Genomic DNA, 17,458 nt, shown 5'->3' with positions numbered 1-17,458 from the left:
GGTACGGGAACACGGGCTCGCCTGCTACTCCCATTTTCAGCCCAGGGATCCTATAATCAGCAGTCAAGGTCAACACTGTCTCTACCCTGGCTGCTGTTTTCCGGGGCTTCTTCCTATTCTATCCCCTGCTGGCTTTCTTCTCCTCTCCCGTTTTGGGTAAACCCCTTCCCTCGGGATTAGGATCCCAGGGCTTCTGTTCCGCCCTGGGTTTCCTCCTTCTCGCCTCACTAGGCCCAGAGAGTGACTGCAGCCTGATCTGCTATTAGCAAACTTCCTCTTTTTATAAACCTATCCCAGCTGGGCCTCATCTGTAATTAGTGTTTGTAAATGCCAGGCCTCCCTGCAGATGCAACTGTGAAGGTTAATTGGCCCTTTCTGAGACATTGTGGCCCCTTCAGGGCTGGCAAGGGGTGAACACCCCATCACATCGAACTTAAAGTTAGAGGTGCCTTAACAAATCATTGTGGTGAATTCTTTTTAATTGCATCTGACTTGTATTCTATTTCAAGCTATAGTCACACAGTTGTGAATAGCACCAGGCTTTTCTGGAAGCGAATGCATGGAATGAAAGTTGAGTAGTGGCTAGAGCAGGGATTCTGGATGCTACTGCAGTCTGTTTCCTGCTCTGCCCGTTATTTGCTTTGTGACCAATGCCCTAGCTCCTAGGTGCTGCAGTAACACAGATGTTTACTAATTAAGCTGATGGTGTGCGTTAAGAAGCAGTACAGTTGTTGTAATTTATTATTTTTCCAGATAGCTGCCTACTTAGGGTTCAGGTTAATTCATAAGTTTATATAAAACTTGAAAAGAAGGCAGCTATCTGGAAGGATAGTAAACTATCACAATTGTGTAAATGGTGAGCTAAAAGTAGACAGCCCATCCCCTAGCTCTAATGTTAGTTTATATCATTACTATAATAAAGAAAATGGATAACATTTCAGAATTTGTTATCTTCATAAGATATTATGGCTTTAAACTTCACATAAAGGAAAGACAAATGCACATGAACAAATTATCTACTTTGTATTGCGGTAAGAATATGTAAAGTGAAGTCACAAATGTAGATCCATACAGCTCTTAAATGTATGTATAGACCGCTGTACCAGTGTTGTCACTCTTTCCAGTTAATAACTGCACCTTTTAAAAACTAAATATAACTTTTAAATGCGGTATAAAGAAAAAAAATTACCAGAAAGTGTATCTCGGGGGGGACCTGTGGGTGTGCACTTCTAAGGAAGCCTTTAAATAAAACTTATCACGAAGGCTGTGTTACGTAGTATTGTATAGGAGATTATATAGGATATATATATGATTCCTCCTGGTTAAGTTGAATTCTGGAAGATGTGTATTGTATCACTCCTGTGAAGTTTCTCCTTGTTCTGTGTAGCAGTCTTGGACTTGTGGAATGATTTGGCTTATATGGAATTAAATACTATATAAAGTCTTTCTAATGTTTAAATTTTCATTGAAAGATTTAAAGTAATAAACTTAAGTTTCATGCTTTTAAATGGCAACTAAAAGATGTCCCTTTTCTACCACCATGAAGAGGATGTGTGTAACACTGTAGAGAATACTGTTACATGTCGAACCTGTTGTGCAGTATGGAGTTCAATTTTACAAAGTTCTTGGCGCAGGCACTGTAGTGTGTGGTTTAAAGATCTAGCTTATTAATAGCATAATTGATCATTTTTGTCTTTGAGAGCCTAATTTTTTTAATTAAAACTTGTGAATCGGACATAACTTGTAACATTAATACCTTTCAGTAAAAATATGCAAGGATCCTAGGATTGGCTTCTTGATTGCTGACCCTTCCATTGATCTTACTACACTCTAGGAGGCTAGGAACTCTCTTGAGAAATAGAACTTAAATGTGCTATCCATTAAAATGTTTTTTGATCATGTGAAGTCCATTATTGGTTTATTACAGAAAAAATGTCAAATTATTCAAGGCCTTGTGTTCAGTGACTCAAAAAACTGCAGAATTATGCTCCCAGAGTCTTAAGGGCACGGCTACACTGGAAACTTTCAAAGCGCTGCCGCGGGAGTGCTCCCGCCGCAGCGCTTCGAAGTGCGAGTGTGGTCGTGAGCTCTCCCAGTGCTCCTGGGGATCCACCTCCATGAGGGGATTAGCTCAGAGCCTGTCCACACTGGTGCTTTAAAGCTCTCAGACTTGCTGCACTCGGGGGGGGGGGGGTGATTTTTCACACCCCTGAGCCAGTAAGTTAGAGCGCTACAACATGTAAGTGTAGACAAGCCCGAAGCTTTCATTTTAAAAACCCCACCAAAAAACTCTCATGCTTGTGAAGGTTACTCCCTTTGCATTGAGGTAAACTGTTGCAGTTGTCTCAGGGTATCTCTACGCTGCAGTTAAACATCCGCGTCTGGCTCCTGTCAGCTGACTTGGGCTCGCGGGCCTCTGGCTGCGGGGTTGTTTAATTGCAATGTAGATATTTAGGGTCAGGCTGGAGCCCGGGCTCTAGAAGCCTGCAAGGGAGGAGCATCCCAAAGCTCGGGCTGCAGCACAAGGCCAAACATCTGCACCACAGTTAAACAACCCTGCAGCGGAGACCCACAAGCCCGAGTCAGCTGGCACAGGTGTCTTATTGCAGTGTAGATATACCGCCAGTCTCCAAAGAACCTGAAACAATTGCTCTTCAAAAATGTGAACTTTACTCACTTATCTACAGAAAATTAACTCAGTGCCTAATGACTGTTTAAATGCCAACATAAATGTTTTCACTACTCTACGGTAGTGGAAACATCAATCTAATATGCTTATCTGTAACAGACCCAACATTTCCCTCAGTGCCAAAAGTCCCAACTCTCCCCTCTCCAGCTAGGCTGGCCAGATGTCCCAATTTTATAGGGACAGTCCCGATTTCTGGGTCTTTTTCTTATATAGGGTCCTATTACACCCTGTCCCGATTTTTCACACTTGCTGTCTGGTCACCCTATATCCAGCTGCCAAAACCTCTAACTCTCCTCATTACTTTTGTGGTGCAGTGAAGTTATAAAAATAAATAAATACAAATGTAGAGAGTATGTAAATCAGTTCTACATCAGCGAAGATAAAATACATACTGTGCTGTGTGTTCAATTAATTAAAAACCGGAGTTTAAACTAAACTGCTACAGAATTTACAGCATGTCAAATCGTAGTGCTCAGAATCCATGGACCCTGCTGCAGAACTTAGGTTGTCCTTGCTGTGGAGTCCGCTGGGCCTTGTTGGAACTCTGTCAACATGTACTGTATAATCTTGCTCAATTTAGATGGCTACCGGTTTAGTAACTGTTAACATAGCTTTCAATGTAATCTTTATTAAAATTTTGTAAAGGGAAAACTGACGTCAGAACTATCAATACAGTTCTTCGTAGATTGTTGCCTAACTGCTCCTCAATTTCTTTGATAGCTTGGTTTTATTGCTTTTTATTTCTCCCACTGCAGGAAGCAGGCTCTGGAAGCAAAACAGAGAGGCATGCATTGAAGCTATATTTTATACGGTTGTCTTTTTGTTGCAGGTATTGGACTGGATTGAAAACCATGGAGAAGCTTTCCTTAGCAAACATACCGGGGTAGGAAAGTCCCTGCATCGGGCCAGAGCTTTGCAGAAACGCCATGAAGACTTTGAAGAAGTAGCACAGGTAAATGTTTCAAACATGTTAAACCCACATCCTGTTAAACAATTGCACCTATATCACTGTTCAATGGTGCCTTAAATTGCCTACTTGTCATTGAAGGGTTGGGCACATTGAGTGCTCTGGTAAGAAAAAAATGAATCCAGACACCGTGCAAATTTAAATTCTGAGTGTTTCCTTTTAACTTAACTTCTCGAGTAGATTTTTATTTGAGTTTTCAATTGTGCATAAAAATATTGAAAGCAAAAAGCAATGCATCCATTGCAAAAAGTGAAAATGATGCTCGCAAGAACAACAAACAATAAATCTCTGAAATCTTTTATATCCGATTGGGTGCAAGTAGGCACACTCCATTGTTTGTAAAAATCAAACACCCATCTGATAAACTCAGTGTCAGTCAGCCATTCAACATAACCAATTAAAACACATGATAGTAAACACAGTTTTTTAACCACGGGTTTAAGTATTCACATCAATCTCATAAATGTAACAATACCTTTGTTTGGCTACAGAAACATCAATATGAAAATGAGAAGATTGTAAAACACAAAGTTGGGACTTAAGGACTCATGCTCATGTTGCTTGAGTTAAGATTGACGACCATTCTCCCTGTTAAAACAAATGAGTTTAATATGTATGCTAGGTGATGAAACAATAGACACATTTCTTCTGAGCTGAATGTTTACAATTCAAGTTCTGGTGCAGGTTGTGCAGATACTGGAATTTCCATCCCATAATAAACTTCGTTTCTTAAATAAAATAAAAACATTAATTCCTAATCAGAACAAAAATTCAGATATGTGCAATCTTCCATGGGAGGGACATCTTAAAAATTCTTGCATTTCAGAAGAACCAAAATGGGATTGTTTGAATAATTCCAGTCCCTGCCCCCCAGGCTCCAACGTTCCCTGGCTGCTGAGTTTCAAGCCAGGCATGAGTGGAAGCTGGGTGGCCAGCGTGCTTGGTTTCCGTGAAATCAACATTGTTGGGTGGAAAACATTCCGAATATTTTCGACCAGTTCTCGCATCGAGTAAGATTACCAGTAATGTTTACGAATTCAGTTTTTATTCACCAGAGCTTTTTTTAAAAGCTTATGATCTGAGAGAAATGACTGAGCCTATTGAATGCTTTTGTATGTCTGGCTGTAACTTGGAAGATAAGTAATGTGTAACTGGGAATTAATAAAAAGAAAAGGAGTACTTGTGGCACCTTAGAGACTAACCAATTTATTTGAGCATAAGCTTTCATGACCTACAGCTAATGTGTACCTTGGAAATACAGCATGGTCACAAAAAAGGCTTGGAAGACATTAAAGAAATGAATATATCTGGGTATTATCTTAAAATACATTGAGTTGTAATTAGTGAAATCACAGCTTATAGCGCTTGAAAAGACAAGCCTTGGAGAGAGAGTTACCAGACAACTTAGAGGGAAAGCTATTGTGATACCAGTCATCAAAAATGGGAAAAATAACAACGCTTGTGTAGCTGACACTTAGCTTCAACACACACGCTACTGGTGACGCTTGCACTGTCAGGGTTATCTGCTAGCCAGTTTTATTGACGAATTATCCTGGCAAACATGTATGCTAAGGCAAATCATATATAGTAGGTCTGTCTAAGCTGGTTTGTTTACCAGGGGAATGTTAGCGTTTAAATTGGGAAGTTGTGGTGTTTTCCCATTGGGTGTTTTTTGCTAATGATTGCTGGAAGTGGCAGTCAGACAACCAGAATACTGTGAAGTATTAACAGAATCAGAAGTACAGATTTAATAGACAATATAGTGGATTGATCAAAGTGTGAGTGAGGGGTCAAATATTTGTGTGTTCACAAGATGTGGGTTTTGTTTGTATTAGTTTTCCTGTTTAATGCACAAGGTAGCCATTTATGAACCTGTAATGTTGAGAGCATGTCTTAGAGCATTTCCACTACTCAGGAACTGAAACACCATGAGAAAACCAGATCTCTCATGACAATATCCTGATAAAGGGCTCAAAGACACTGAAACAACCTTAGGGCTATACACAGACACTAGATTCCATACACACTCTCTTAATTTTTCATTTATAGCAAATGTATGTTTTGTTTCACATTCAGAGTCATTACTTTCTGCATCAGAGAGTCCAGACCCTCTTTGTTTAAGATGCTGGAGATGAAGTCCCATTAGGCATTTTACACTGTGATACTTGAGCAGAAGGATTAAAAGAACAAAACGTGACTAAGGGCACGGCTACCCTTGCAGATGTAGGGTGCTTTGAGTTAAACCAGAGCGCAGTAGGGAAAGCGTGGCAGTATGTGTTCACACTGACAGCTTCAAGCGGACTGGCGTGGCCACATTTGTGGCACTTGCCACAGCATTGGGAGCGGTGCATCATGGGCAGCTATCCCAGCATGCAAGTGACTGCAGTGTGCTTTTCAAATGGGGGGAGGGGGAGGTGGAGTGTGACAGGGAGTGTGTTGTGTGTATGGGGGGGGAAGAGAGTGGGTTTTTGGGGGGCTGAGAGCATGTCAGCATGCTGTCTTGTAAGTTCAAACAGCAGCAGACCCCCTTCCCCCAGCGCCTCTCTCTCTCACACAGCATTCCACACTAATGGTTGCTTTGTCTTGGAGCAGATAAGCATGCAGGGAGTCAGAAACGGAGCTTTCAAAGGGCATATCCGCATTCCTGCAGTGATTCCAAAACAATGACAAGAGTGGCCACTTGACTTAAGGGGATTATGGGACGTTTCCGGAGGCTGATCAAAGCGCAGTAATGCAACACCTCGTTCATACTGATACCTGGGCATTTCAGCCAAGGTGCAACAAGCGTTAATCTTCTTCCCGAGGTGCAGTACCAGGAGCTCTCTAGTCATGGAGTCAGAGCACTCTATGTGCCTTCCCAGTGTGGACGGGTAGTGAGCTAGGGCGCCCAGTGCTGCTTTAATGCGCTCTAACTTGCAAGTGTAGCCATGCCCTAAGAGAGAACAGGGTGAAAGTATTGGAAGGGTGTAAACATCTGGGACAGAGGAATTGATCTAGGCCGGTGGTTCTCAAACTTTTTTTTTCCGTGGACCACTTGAAAATTGCTGCAGGTCTGGGCGGACCACTTAATGATCTTTCCAACTGTTGTTTGTACTGTTAACTAACTATTGTAAAGTGCTTTGGATAAAAGCGCTATATAAAAAAACCACTTCAATAATAAACTTTTTTTGTTCTACAAATAAAAGCACACAACTCATATTTTAATATCAGTAGTCTTACCTTTCTAATTCGATGGATGTGCCCTCTCTCCCCCGCCACAGCAGCCACAGAGCTGAGGCTGGGAAGGAGGGCCATCTCTCCCCGGCAGCAACAGCCCTGGAGCTGGGGAAAGTCGCCTCTTTCTCTGTCTGCCGCAGCCCTGCACATCCCAAATTCCTCCCATCCCCTTTTCTCACCCCACTGCCCCCCTCCACCTACACTGTGTAATGTAATGAAACTGAACAAAGGAAAATATTAAGCTGAATAATAAGGAAGAATTTCCTGATGCTGAGCTCTAATAGACTGAAAAATAATCTCCTCAGGGAAAGGGTGGAATATCTATTGCTTGAGACTTGAAAAACTAGACTGGACAAAGTGCTTAAATATACTGTAGGAAACAATCCTTCACTGGCAAAAGGATAGACAAGATGACCTAATAAGTCTTTTTTTTCATCTCTAACTTCTGGTTCTGTGGTGATTGCCAAGACAGGCACACCCTTCAAGATTTTTTCCCTTCTCTAAACCAAATATAAGCAGGCAACAAACATGCATCCCTGCTTTGTGTATTCCAAATAAGACCGTTGATTTTTATACTTCAGGGCTTAACATAACAATGAATGTGATGTCCGTCACATACTCCTGCTGTTCACTTGTGTGCGGGCATATGACAGTTTTTTGCTATGAGATGCATTATGTTCTGTAAGAGTGACTGCAGATGAAGTGTACTTATTCCCTACGTACACTTCAGGTTATTCACGTTTTTCCTTTGATCAGAGAACCTGGCCACACCTGGGGTTATCAGAGTCAACTCTACAAAAAAAAATGAGAAGGCATCAACCCCTTGAAATCCCACCTGGCTACATTGCTCAATCACCTGGAGCCTCTAGTAAATGCTGAACTATTCACTTTCAGCTAAGGAGCTGACAAGTTCAGACAGGTGATCTGTCCTTTTTTCCTCTTATGCTGTTTCTCCAGGGTAGTTCAGATTCCAACTCCCCAGGACTGCTCGAAGGAATCATGGAATAAGCTAGCACACAATGTGCAAAAAGTGTTCATAATTCCCTGTAATGTCAGCAGACTTCAGTGTCATCACAGGTTAAATATTCTGATGAAAGATTGATATTTTCATCTGCTCACTGTACTGGATAGCATTGGTCTTCTGTAACAAGGGCCTGCAGTATGTTTATGTATCCCATCAATGCAAATGCAAAGGGGATTTGTCACATTGGCTATAGGTTAAAATGCTTTCTTTAGCAGTTATGAATAAGGCTAATATTTGGTCACAGATATTTTTAGTAAGAGTAATGGATAGGCAATAAAGAAAAATTAATGGAAGCCCGTGACCTGTCCCTGATTTTACTAAAAATATCCATGACAAAATGGGGAGTTGCGAAGTCCCCACACCACCCGTGGCGGCTGGGCAACTGTGGGGGCTGCGGCTCAGAGCTCCAGTGGCCCCCACCGCCTGTGGGGGCTCAGAGCTCTAGGGGCACCCACTGCCCAAGATGGCCAGGAGCTGCGAGATCCCCCTGAGGTGGCCCTGAGCTGCAGGGTCCCTCCGCTGCCTGAAGCAGCACAGAGCTGCAAGGTCACCGTGGCAGGGTGACCCTGCAACTCCTAGCCACCATGGGCTGAAATCATAGAGGTCTCTGGAAGTCATGGATTCCATGACTTCCGTGACAAAATCATAGCCTTAGGTATGACTATATCTCAAAATATGGTGATTGTAACACACATGGACAAAATTTTCAGTATTACACACACAAGCCACAAGTGAGTAGTAACAGTTACTATCAAATTGACCAATTTTGCCTTCAAAGAAGCAGAGCTAGAGCCTACCCTTTCTTCCCTGCTAGCTAAAATTTCTTGTGATCTGTGTTGCACACACAAGAACATTTACCCCACAGGTATAGGATTTCGATTCCAGTTACCTTTAACAGTCCACTTGTAGGGCAAAAGATTGTCATCTTAAAAAACCTTGGACGCTGACAAATGTTTTGTATTTATTCCCTTGTATATTTGTGGATTGGATTCTGACTCAGCTATTCCTTTTTTTTGCAACTGTGGCTGAGAGATGTCCAATTGTGCATAATGGTCTCTGCCCAAGATACATGTATAGTATACAGGGCAAGAGTCTGTTAGCCCTGTGTTTCTTCTGCAAAGCCGAGTTAACTTTTTATCCTTATGGAGGTTGCATCTTAATTGAGCTATGGATCAGCTTCCTTGGTTCAGGGACCAAGTCTGTAGAAATCCCTTCCTTACCATGCCCTCCTGAGCCTTTGTTGGTAGAATAAGTCAAGGCTGAAATAAGGCCTTTATATGTCAGCCAGCTCACATGAGACCATTGTAGCCTCCTACTTTTACCAGTTACCTGGTAGCCCTTGTCCATTTTCTTCTATTGGTGGTGGCTATGACTCTGTGCTATTTTATTTAATTCACACTTAACTTTTGTACGAAATCTAGATACATAATATATTGTGCTATATAAATACATAACAGGTGTTCATTTTCTTGAGGGATGGCTCATGAAGGTGACAGCTACTGCAGAATCTCTGAAAAATAGGGCTGCCAAGCGATTAAAAAAATTAATTGCAATTAACCACACTGTTAATAATAGAATACCCACTTTATATTTATTTTTTGATTACAAGTATTTGCACTGTAAAAAAAAAAAAAAAAAAAGAAATAGTATTTTTCAATTCACCTAATACAAGTACTGAAGTGCAATCTCTTTATCATGAAAGTTGAACTTACAAATGTAGAATTATGTACAAAAAACCCCTGCATTCAAAAATAAAATAATGTAAAATTTTAGTGTCTGCAAATCCACTCAGTCCTACTTTTTGTTCAGCCAATCACTCAGACAAACAAGTTTGTTTACATTTTCAGGAGATAATGCTGCCCTCTTGTTGTTTACAATATCACCTGAAAGTGAGAAGAGGCGTTCCCATGGCACTGTTGTAGCCAGCATCACAAGATACTTACTTGCCAGATGCGCTAAAGATTCATATGTCGCTTCATGCTTCAACCACCATTCCAGAGGACATGCGTCCATGCTAACGAGGGTTTCTGCTCAATAACAATCCAAAGCTGTGCGGACCGACGCATGTTCATTTTCATTTTCCTAGTAGGATGCCACCATCAAAAGGTTGATTTTCTTTTTTGGTGGTTCGAGTTCTGTAGTTTCCTCATTGGAGTGTTACTCTTTTAAGACTTCAGAAAGCATGCTCTACACCCTGTCCCTCTCAGATTTTGGAAGGCACTTCAGATTCTTAAACCTTGGGTCAAGTGTTATAGCTATTTTTAGAAATTTCACATTGGTACCTTCTTTGCGTTTTGTCAAATCTGCAGTGAAAGTGTTCTTAAAACAAACAACATGTGCTGGGTCATCATCCGAGACTGCTATAACATGAAATATATGGCAGAATGCAGGTAAAACAGCAGGGGTCATACAGTTCTCCCCCAAGAGTTCAGTCATAAAATTAATTAACACATTGTTTTTTTTAACAAGCATCATCAATAAGGCTGTGAGCCTGTCATGAAGGTCACTGATTCCGTGACCTCCATGACTTCTGCAGGGGCTGGTGCTGACTCAGGGGCTGCCCGAGCCGGGAAGCCCCTGGGCCAGCAGCAGCAGTTTGGGTTTGTAGGAAGGGCTCAGGGCTGGGGCAGAGGGTTGGGGAATGTGGGGGGCGCTTACCTCAGGGTGGGGGTTTCCCAGCTCCCACTGGCATGGCCCTGCAGCTCCTAGGTGGAGGAGGGGCCAGGGAGCTCTGTGTGCTGCCTGCACCCACAGCTCCCATTGGCTGCGGTTCACAGCCAATGGGAGCTGCGCAGCAGGGGCTTGTGGCAGGAGCAGCAGGCAGAGCCCCCAGCCCTTCCGCCACCTAGGAGCTGCAGGGACATGCGGAGCCAGGAAGGGAGTCCCAGCCAGTCCCGCCAACCATCCCCCCCAGCACCAGCGGGGGTCCTGGGCCACCTCCCCTGGCACCCACAGCGCCCTTGGACTGCACCCGTGGCCTCCCGCCCAAGATTTAGTTAGGGGTATAACTGTGAATTTTTATTTATTACCTATGACCTGTCCAAGACTTTTTCTAAAAATACCCATGACTAAAACGTAGCCTTAGTCATCAGCATGTCCTCTGGAATGGTGGCCGAAGCATGAAGGGACATACAAATGTTTAGTATATATAGCAGGTAAATACCTTGCAATGCCAGCTACAAAAGTGCCATGCAAATGTCTGTTCTCACTTTCTGGTGGCACTGTAAATAAGAAGAGGGCAGCATTATCTTCTGTAAATGTAAAGAAACTTGTAAACAATCGGCTGAGCAAGAAATAGTACTGAGTGGACTTGTAGGTTCTGAAGTTTTACATTGTTTTGTTTTTGAGTGCAGTTATGTGACAAAAATAAATCTACATTTGTAAGTTTTACTTTCATGACAAAGAGATTGCACTACTGTAATTGTAAGAGATTAATTGAAAAATACTATTTCTTTTGTTTGCAAATATTTGTACTGTAAAGATGATCGAAAATAATATACACCTTGGTTTCAATTACAACACCGAATACAATATATATGAAAATATAGAAAAATGTCCAAAATATTTAATAAATGTCAATTGGTATTCTATTGTTTAACAGTGCAATTAAAACTGCGATTAATTGTGATGAATTTTTTAATCACGATTAATTTTTTTGATTATTTTTTTTTTCAGTTAATCGCGTGAGTTAACTGCAATTAAGCGACAGCCCTACTGAAAAGGCATGATAATTAAATACAGATAGTTAAAGCTGATCTACATCATGAATGCCTCCCTGTCTAGTTAGGAAATGGGCATAAACTGCTTCGAGTGCCATGGTGTTACTCTTGTCTTCCCAGCCTGCTAGAATAGCCTTAACTGACAGCTAGATATAAAATCATCTGGCATACTTTAGATCAGTTTTATTAAATGCCTAAAGAGACGCCTTCTCTTTGCTCCCTTTTTATTCATCTGTCTGTCTTGGGGAGTTCTCCAGCACAACCCACCATGTTTAAGGTCTTAGCTCCTGCACACTGGCATAACTATATAAGAAAAAGCATTTCCGCTGGATGTCATTACCAGTTGAAGGAAGGTTTACAAAAGTGAGTTGAGGATTGACCCTCTTTTCTGCATGCTGTCTAAGGATACAGCATCTGAGCTATTTTTGAAAATGACATCCAAATTACAATAACTTCTTAACTACATTAAATCCTTAATTCATCTGTATCATTTTCCAGTTTGCAGAAAGATAAATCTGAAATGCTTAGGCTACATCATAACGAGGATGCTCTCAGAATTCTTAAATAGTATTTCATAAGAATAAAATGTCAGATTAATTATAAAATGGGAAACGATCTCTTCAGTCACACAGATGGCTGTGGGTGGGGCCCTTGGTTCCCTAGGTAGTTCCCAGTGTAGCCTTTCAGGTTACAAATGTGAGCATTGAACTTCTTTTCTCGTTCATCTGTGTGAGCTTTGACTATAGCACTGGGCATGCATAAGTACTGACCAGGAAGTGTTCTGATCTAACATCTTCTAAGGTGGTGGGTAATGCACTCCAGTACCGTGCGGGTGCAGGCTTCCTCAGGTATAACAACTTACAGACTCAGAACCTCCCTTCAGGGTTGGAGAGCAGGAGGAGACACCCATTGTCTGGTGTGTGCACAGTTTATTCAAAAAGCACCAGGGACTAATGTTGTTGCATAAATAATTAATGAATTTATTATACTGAACAAGGAAAAAAATCGAATAGTTGAAAGCAGTATTGAGACAGACAAGGTTGTCGATCCCAAAGTGTACAAAAGTTTGTGCTGCCGGCTGATATGCATCAGAGTATTTTGGAATGGCTTTGAACCACGTTTACAGTTAATTTCAAAATGTTGATGTTGATTTTAAAAATTGAGTTAAAACCTGAGCTTAAAGGAACAAGATCAGATGAAACATTAGGTTTCTTAGGGGAATTGAGAGGGAGGCTATAGGAATGAGTTTTTACAGGAACATGCCAACATTACCCAAGTTTTATTTTTCTAGTTTGTGTGAAGATATTTTAAAAAAAACATTTTATATCACAAGCACTTTCCAACTGAGGCACTCAAAGCAATTTTGCACACACTAATAAATAAAACCTCTTACTATTTCCACCTCCCTAGCAGAGGTATATAAGACTCTCTCTGTTCTACATACAGAGGCACAAAGATGAACAGATGATTTGTGTAGGAGTTGCCCGGTAACTCAGTGGCAAAGCAAGCAAGGAGAATGCTGATTGCCTGGCTCCTTGTCATGTTTTAGGTCTACAATAGAAACTTTGACTGGTATGTATTAGGGGTGTGATTTCTTTTCCTTTCCATACCAGCAAAAGCCCTAGTGTAGCCACAGTTACACTTGCAAAGTGAGAAGGCTTTTGCCAATACAGTTTTTATGTGGGGATCCAATATAAGCTATACTGGCTAAAGCACTCTTCTGCTGGTATAGGCTTCATCTTTATTAGGAAGGTTTGCCGGTGATGCTATGCCAGCAACCCTTTTCTTGTGTAGACTAGGTCTCCATCTTCTTCCTCTTTAGTGGCTAAAAGTTCCCCATTAGTATTTGTAATGTAAACACTGCGGAACTATGCTAGTGCATGAAACCTGCGTTTCACTGGAAGTGTAACACACTGAACAGAGAGCGCAGGATGAAATGTAAAAGTAAGCGAGATTCTACATTTCAGTTTTAATAAGTAAGGAAACGTACTTGTTTAAAAACATCTCCTTTCAATTGACAGAGGCTCTCTTGGAGAGGAAATTGTTTTCATGTCAGATATTTGAGTCTTGTGGTTCTTGGGGTTTTGGTTTTTGTTGTTCAGTTTTGTGAACTGACTCCTCTCCCCTTTGCAGCTGCTGAACTCTCGCTCTGCCTTTCCAAAATCACAGTCAGTCAGCACTCCAGTCCTGGGAAACAATCCCTTATGCCGCTTCCAAAGTTTGCCTTACTTGGCCCTGCCACACAAACACCAGACTGTTTCGCAACTTGTGTCCAGAGTTACCCCCTGAACCCTTCCACTGCCCTTTCATTGTGCCCCCCCTTCCAGTTACCTGCCTCCCTATGCGCCATTTCAACACCTCACAACTGCCAAATTTATCAGCTTTTGCAAGGAAACCTGAGGATTTTTTTCTTATCCATTGACTCTTGACACCTCATTGCTGTCAGATGTATGATATTTTTTTCTAAATGCCCTGCTTAAAAATGTGAATTAAAGCCTTATCTTTCTGGTCATTGCTCTTGGATAAGTGCTGGGAAAAGCTTTCTGACCTGAGAGTATTTGTTACTGGTCTGCCAAATGGTGTTTAACATGTTAATTTACAACATATCAGGCCTTAAAACTGTCCTTCAGTCTGGCAGTGGATTTGTGTTACTAGTCCTGGAAGGAATGGACCAAGTCCTGCATCTTGGACTAGTATATTTTCAATGCTAGGAGAAATTCTGCTTCACTCGTGATGTGTTTTCATTGTGGTTAGAACACCAAAAAAAAAAAATGAAGAAAATTAACAACAAATGGTGAATATTCACTGTGTTTTATTTGAATGAATTGGATAGTTACTCTTCCTAACAGGAGAAAAACACACATTTCAACTACAAAAGTGAAGTGATGTGAAAGGATTATGCTTGTTAAAACGTAACTTCAAAGACCTATAATTCTAAGAATTTCCATCCAATGCCCCCAAAAGGAACAGCAGCTAGAGGTCCTTTTTGTTTTTTATGAAACTGAAGCAAAGTGCAGCAGACATTTATAGATGCTTCCTTTACTCTGGTACTTGGCTACATGCAAAAAATCATAAAAGCATTTTATTGCCTGGTGTACGTAAAGTGACGGTTTGTCTGCAGATGTTCCCTTTTCTGCAGTGTATTAAAGGACAGTGTCAGAGGATTAGACAGTTACCTCTCTACTGTAATGAGTATGAGAAGGCTTATTGACATGAGATTCCAGCAACCTAATGCTTTACTGCTTCATTTTTTCCAGTTTTCCTGCAATGGGTAATGTATTGTGTCTTTAGATACAGGCCAGCATTACCTTCTGTTCGCTTATCCCTGTAAAATGATCATTTTATTTTTCTGCAGAACACATATACCAATGCAGATAAATTGCTAGAAGCAGCCGAGCAGCTGGCTCAGACGGGTGAGTGTGACCCAGAAGAGATTTATCAAGCTGCACATCAGTTGGAAGACAGAATACAGGATTTTGTGAGGCGTGTGGAGCAACGCAAGATCCTGCTGGACATGTCTGTGTCTTTTCACACTCACGTTAAAGAGGTAAGTTGACCACGAACCATGGAAGTACCTGGCAAACTTGAAAAGGATGCAAGCCGAGTAATATTTTCATCGGTATAACATACAGCTCTTGCTAATGCGATACAACGAACCCCAACTGTACAGTGAGCCTTTAATTAAAAACTGAGTTCTGCCTGTCCTATTCTACTGTCACCACAGTGTTAGCGATCTCTGTACATAGACAATCCCTGACAACTGTTTATCCATGAATGGGATGTGATTATTATTATTTGTATTATGGTAATGTAACACAGACAGACCCTGGTTGTCAGCATGTGGGATTGAACCGGGCACCTCTGGAGCTTAGTGCATGAGTCTCTACCGCATGAGCTAAAAGCCAACTGCCTGTTAGCTAACACTGTAGAGCAGACTCATTTTATCTCTCTCTTTAAGTGGTCTTGGTGCCACTAGATGGGACAGAACACCACACCCAGAAGGTGTGTGGGTTACAGTAGCTTATATGTAGATACAGTAAGAGACAGTTGCTGTCCTAGAGAGAGCTTAAAATCTATATTTACAAGATAGTGGATCGGGGAGTGGGGGAGATCCAAGGCACAGAAGTCCAGTGACTTTCCCCAGGATCACACGTTGGCAGAGCTGGGAATAGAACCAGGCCTCCTGTCTCCCATGTTAGAGCCCTCTCCACTAGACATTTCCTGCATTAACGCAACATGAAGAGAGTCCTTAAAAATTAACTCTCACCTATTATACTTTACATTATTTTTTGGTGTCTCAGTATAGATCTACTTTCTCTTTCCTCTCTGTTCCTCTGATATCATCTGGTGCTGCTATGTATCATTAATCCAGCAGAGATACTTTTTTATGTCTTCTTCACAATTCCCATTTTCAGTACTAGTCCTCCAAAGTTACATTTTTCCACCTCTTCTAGTTCTTTGTCACTGATTTGAATCTTTGTCTCTTCCTCCTGTCTTCCAGTTGCCATAATTTTTGTCTTCTCTGTACATATCATCCATCTGAATTTTCTGTTTTGGTGGTCTACCTTGTCGATTACTCTCTAGAGCCACCCTGGACAATACTGTGAGGTCAATATCATCTGCGAATCTAAGGCTATTCACTGTTCTCCCTCTTAACTTGGCTCCTTCTGTTTCATCTCTCAGTGCTACAGCCCTGACTGCATCTAGTACCAAGCTGAACAAATCCGGTGATACCGCATATCCTTGTTGCACTCCTGTGGTCATCCTGAACCATTCCATCAGCTTCTTGTCTATTCTCTGCACATTCATCAACTTGCTGTAGATACTTTCTACCAGCTCAGTCAATTTCTTGGGAATGCCATACATACTCAAAACTTGCCATAGCCCTGTCTGCCAAATGCTATCGAAAGCCCATGCGACTTCTACATGGTTCTTTTAGCAGGTTCAGTTGTGTTGTGTGTTTTTCTCTGATGTCGGTCTCAGTGCAACCTGTTCCTCTGCCAGGGCCGCATCCTCATACCTCTCATTGTCCTCAGCAACATCTTGGGGAACGTGTTTCCCAGAACACTCAATAAGTGGATTGCTCTGTAGGTCTTGCACTCACTCTTACTTCCTTTTTTTTTTTTTTTTTTTTATAGATAGGTACTTGTTATTGCTTTTCCCCATTCGCTAGGCACTTGCTCTTGCTTGTAAATCTTACTGAGTACTTTGTGCATTGCCTTTATTATGTGTTCCTTGCAGCAGCGCTGTGAATTTATCATCACTTCGTGGTGCCTTTTTCAGACTTTCTGTCGAGAGCTTTACTTTTTCTAAGAATTTGAAAAAGTCTACAAAATCTAAAATAAATAAGTGATGATAAAATGGGTAAAGCAAGAACTAAGATTGGAGAGAGATGACTGTGATGGTTTGGACACGTGTCAAGAATGGACCCAGAAAGGATACCGTACACAGTAGTACATACCGAAGTGCAAGGACATAGAAATAAAGGAAGACCGAGGGTGGGTTAGATAGAAACGGTGAAGAATGACATGAAACAAAAAGGTTTAAAGGTTAGTGAAGCTGGTACAAGCAAGAAAGTGGTGGAAAGGCTTCATTCAGCCCCATTGTCACCACTGAGGTGACAAATGGGAATTGAAGACTAATCCAGCAGAGAAATGGCAGCTTGGGCTGGATGCCATAATATGATGATACTCTTATGGTTGTTCTTTGTATTTCTGCAGTATCTATTCATCTGCACCAAAAAGAGAGGCTGAAGTGCTGTAATGTATCTAGGATGGACTCAGTGGAGGGCAACAGTGAACGATGTGGAATGTAGAGGAAGAAAGTGGGGAAGAGGGGATTTA

At 41.5% G+C, this 17,458-nt stretch overlaps 1 protein-coding gene across 3 annotated transcripts in view; it reads left to right on the top strand.

Annotated features, from left to right (window-relative positions):
* Positions 1-17,458, top strand: part of TRIO (trio Rho guanine nucleotide exchange factor) — a 399,978-nt gene that overhangs the window by 195,592 nt on the left and 186,928 nt on the right. For all 3 annotated transcript variants that reach the window (XM_074945021.1, XM_074945022.1, XM_074945023.1), the window contains exons 10-11: positions 3,519-3,641; positions 14,971-15,162. In XM_074945021.1, the coding sequence (XP_074801122.1) occupies positions 3,519-3,641; positions 14,971-15,162 (315 nt within the window). The remainder of the gene's footprint in view (positions 1-3,518; positions 3,642-14,970; positions 15,163-17,458) is intronic.

Source organism: Natator depressus, chromosome 2 (assembly GCF_965152275.1).
Source record: "Natator depressus isolate rNatDep1 chromosome 2, rNatDep2.hap1, whole genome shotgun sequence".
Taxonomy (NCBI): Eukaryota; Metazoa; Chordata; order Testudines; family Cheloniidae; genus Natator; species Natator depressus.
This window is presented reverse-complemented; position numbering and strand designations above follow the sequence as displayed.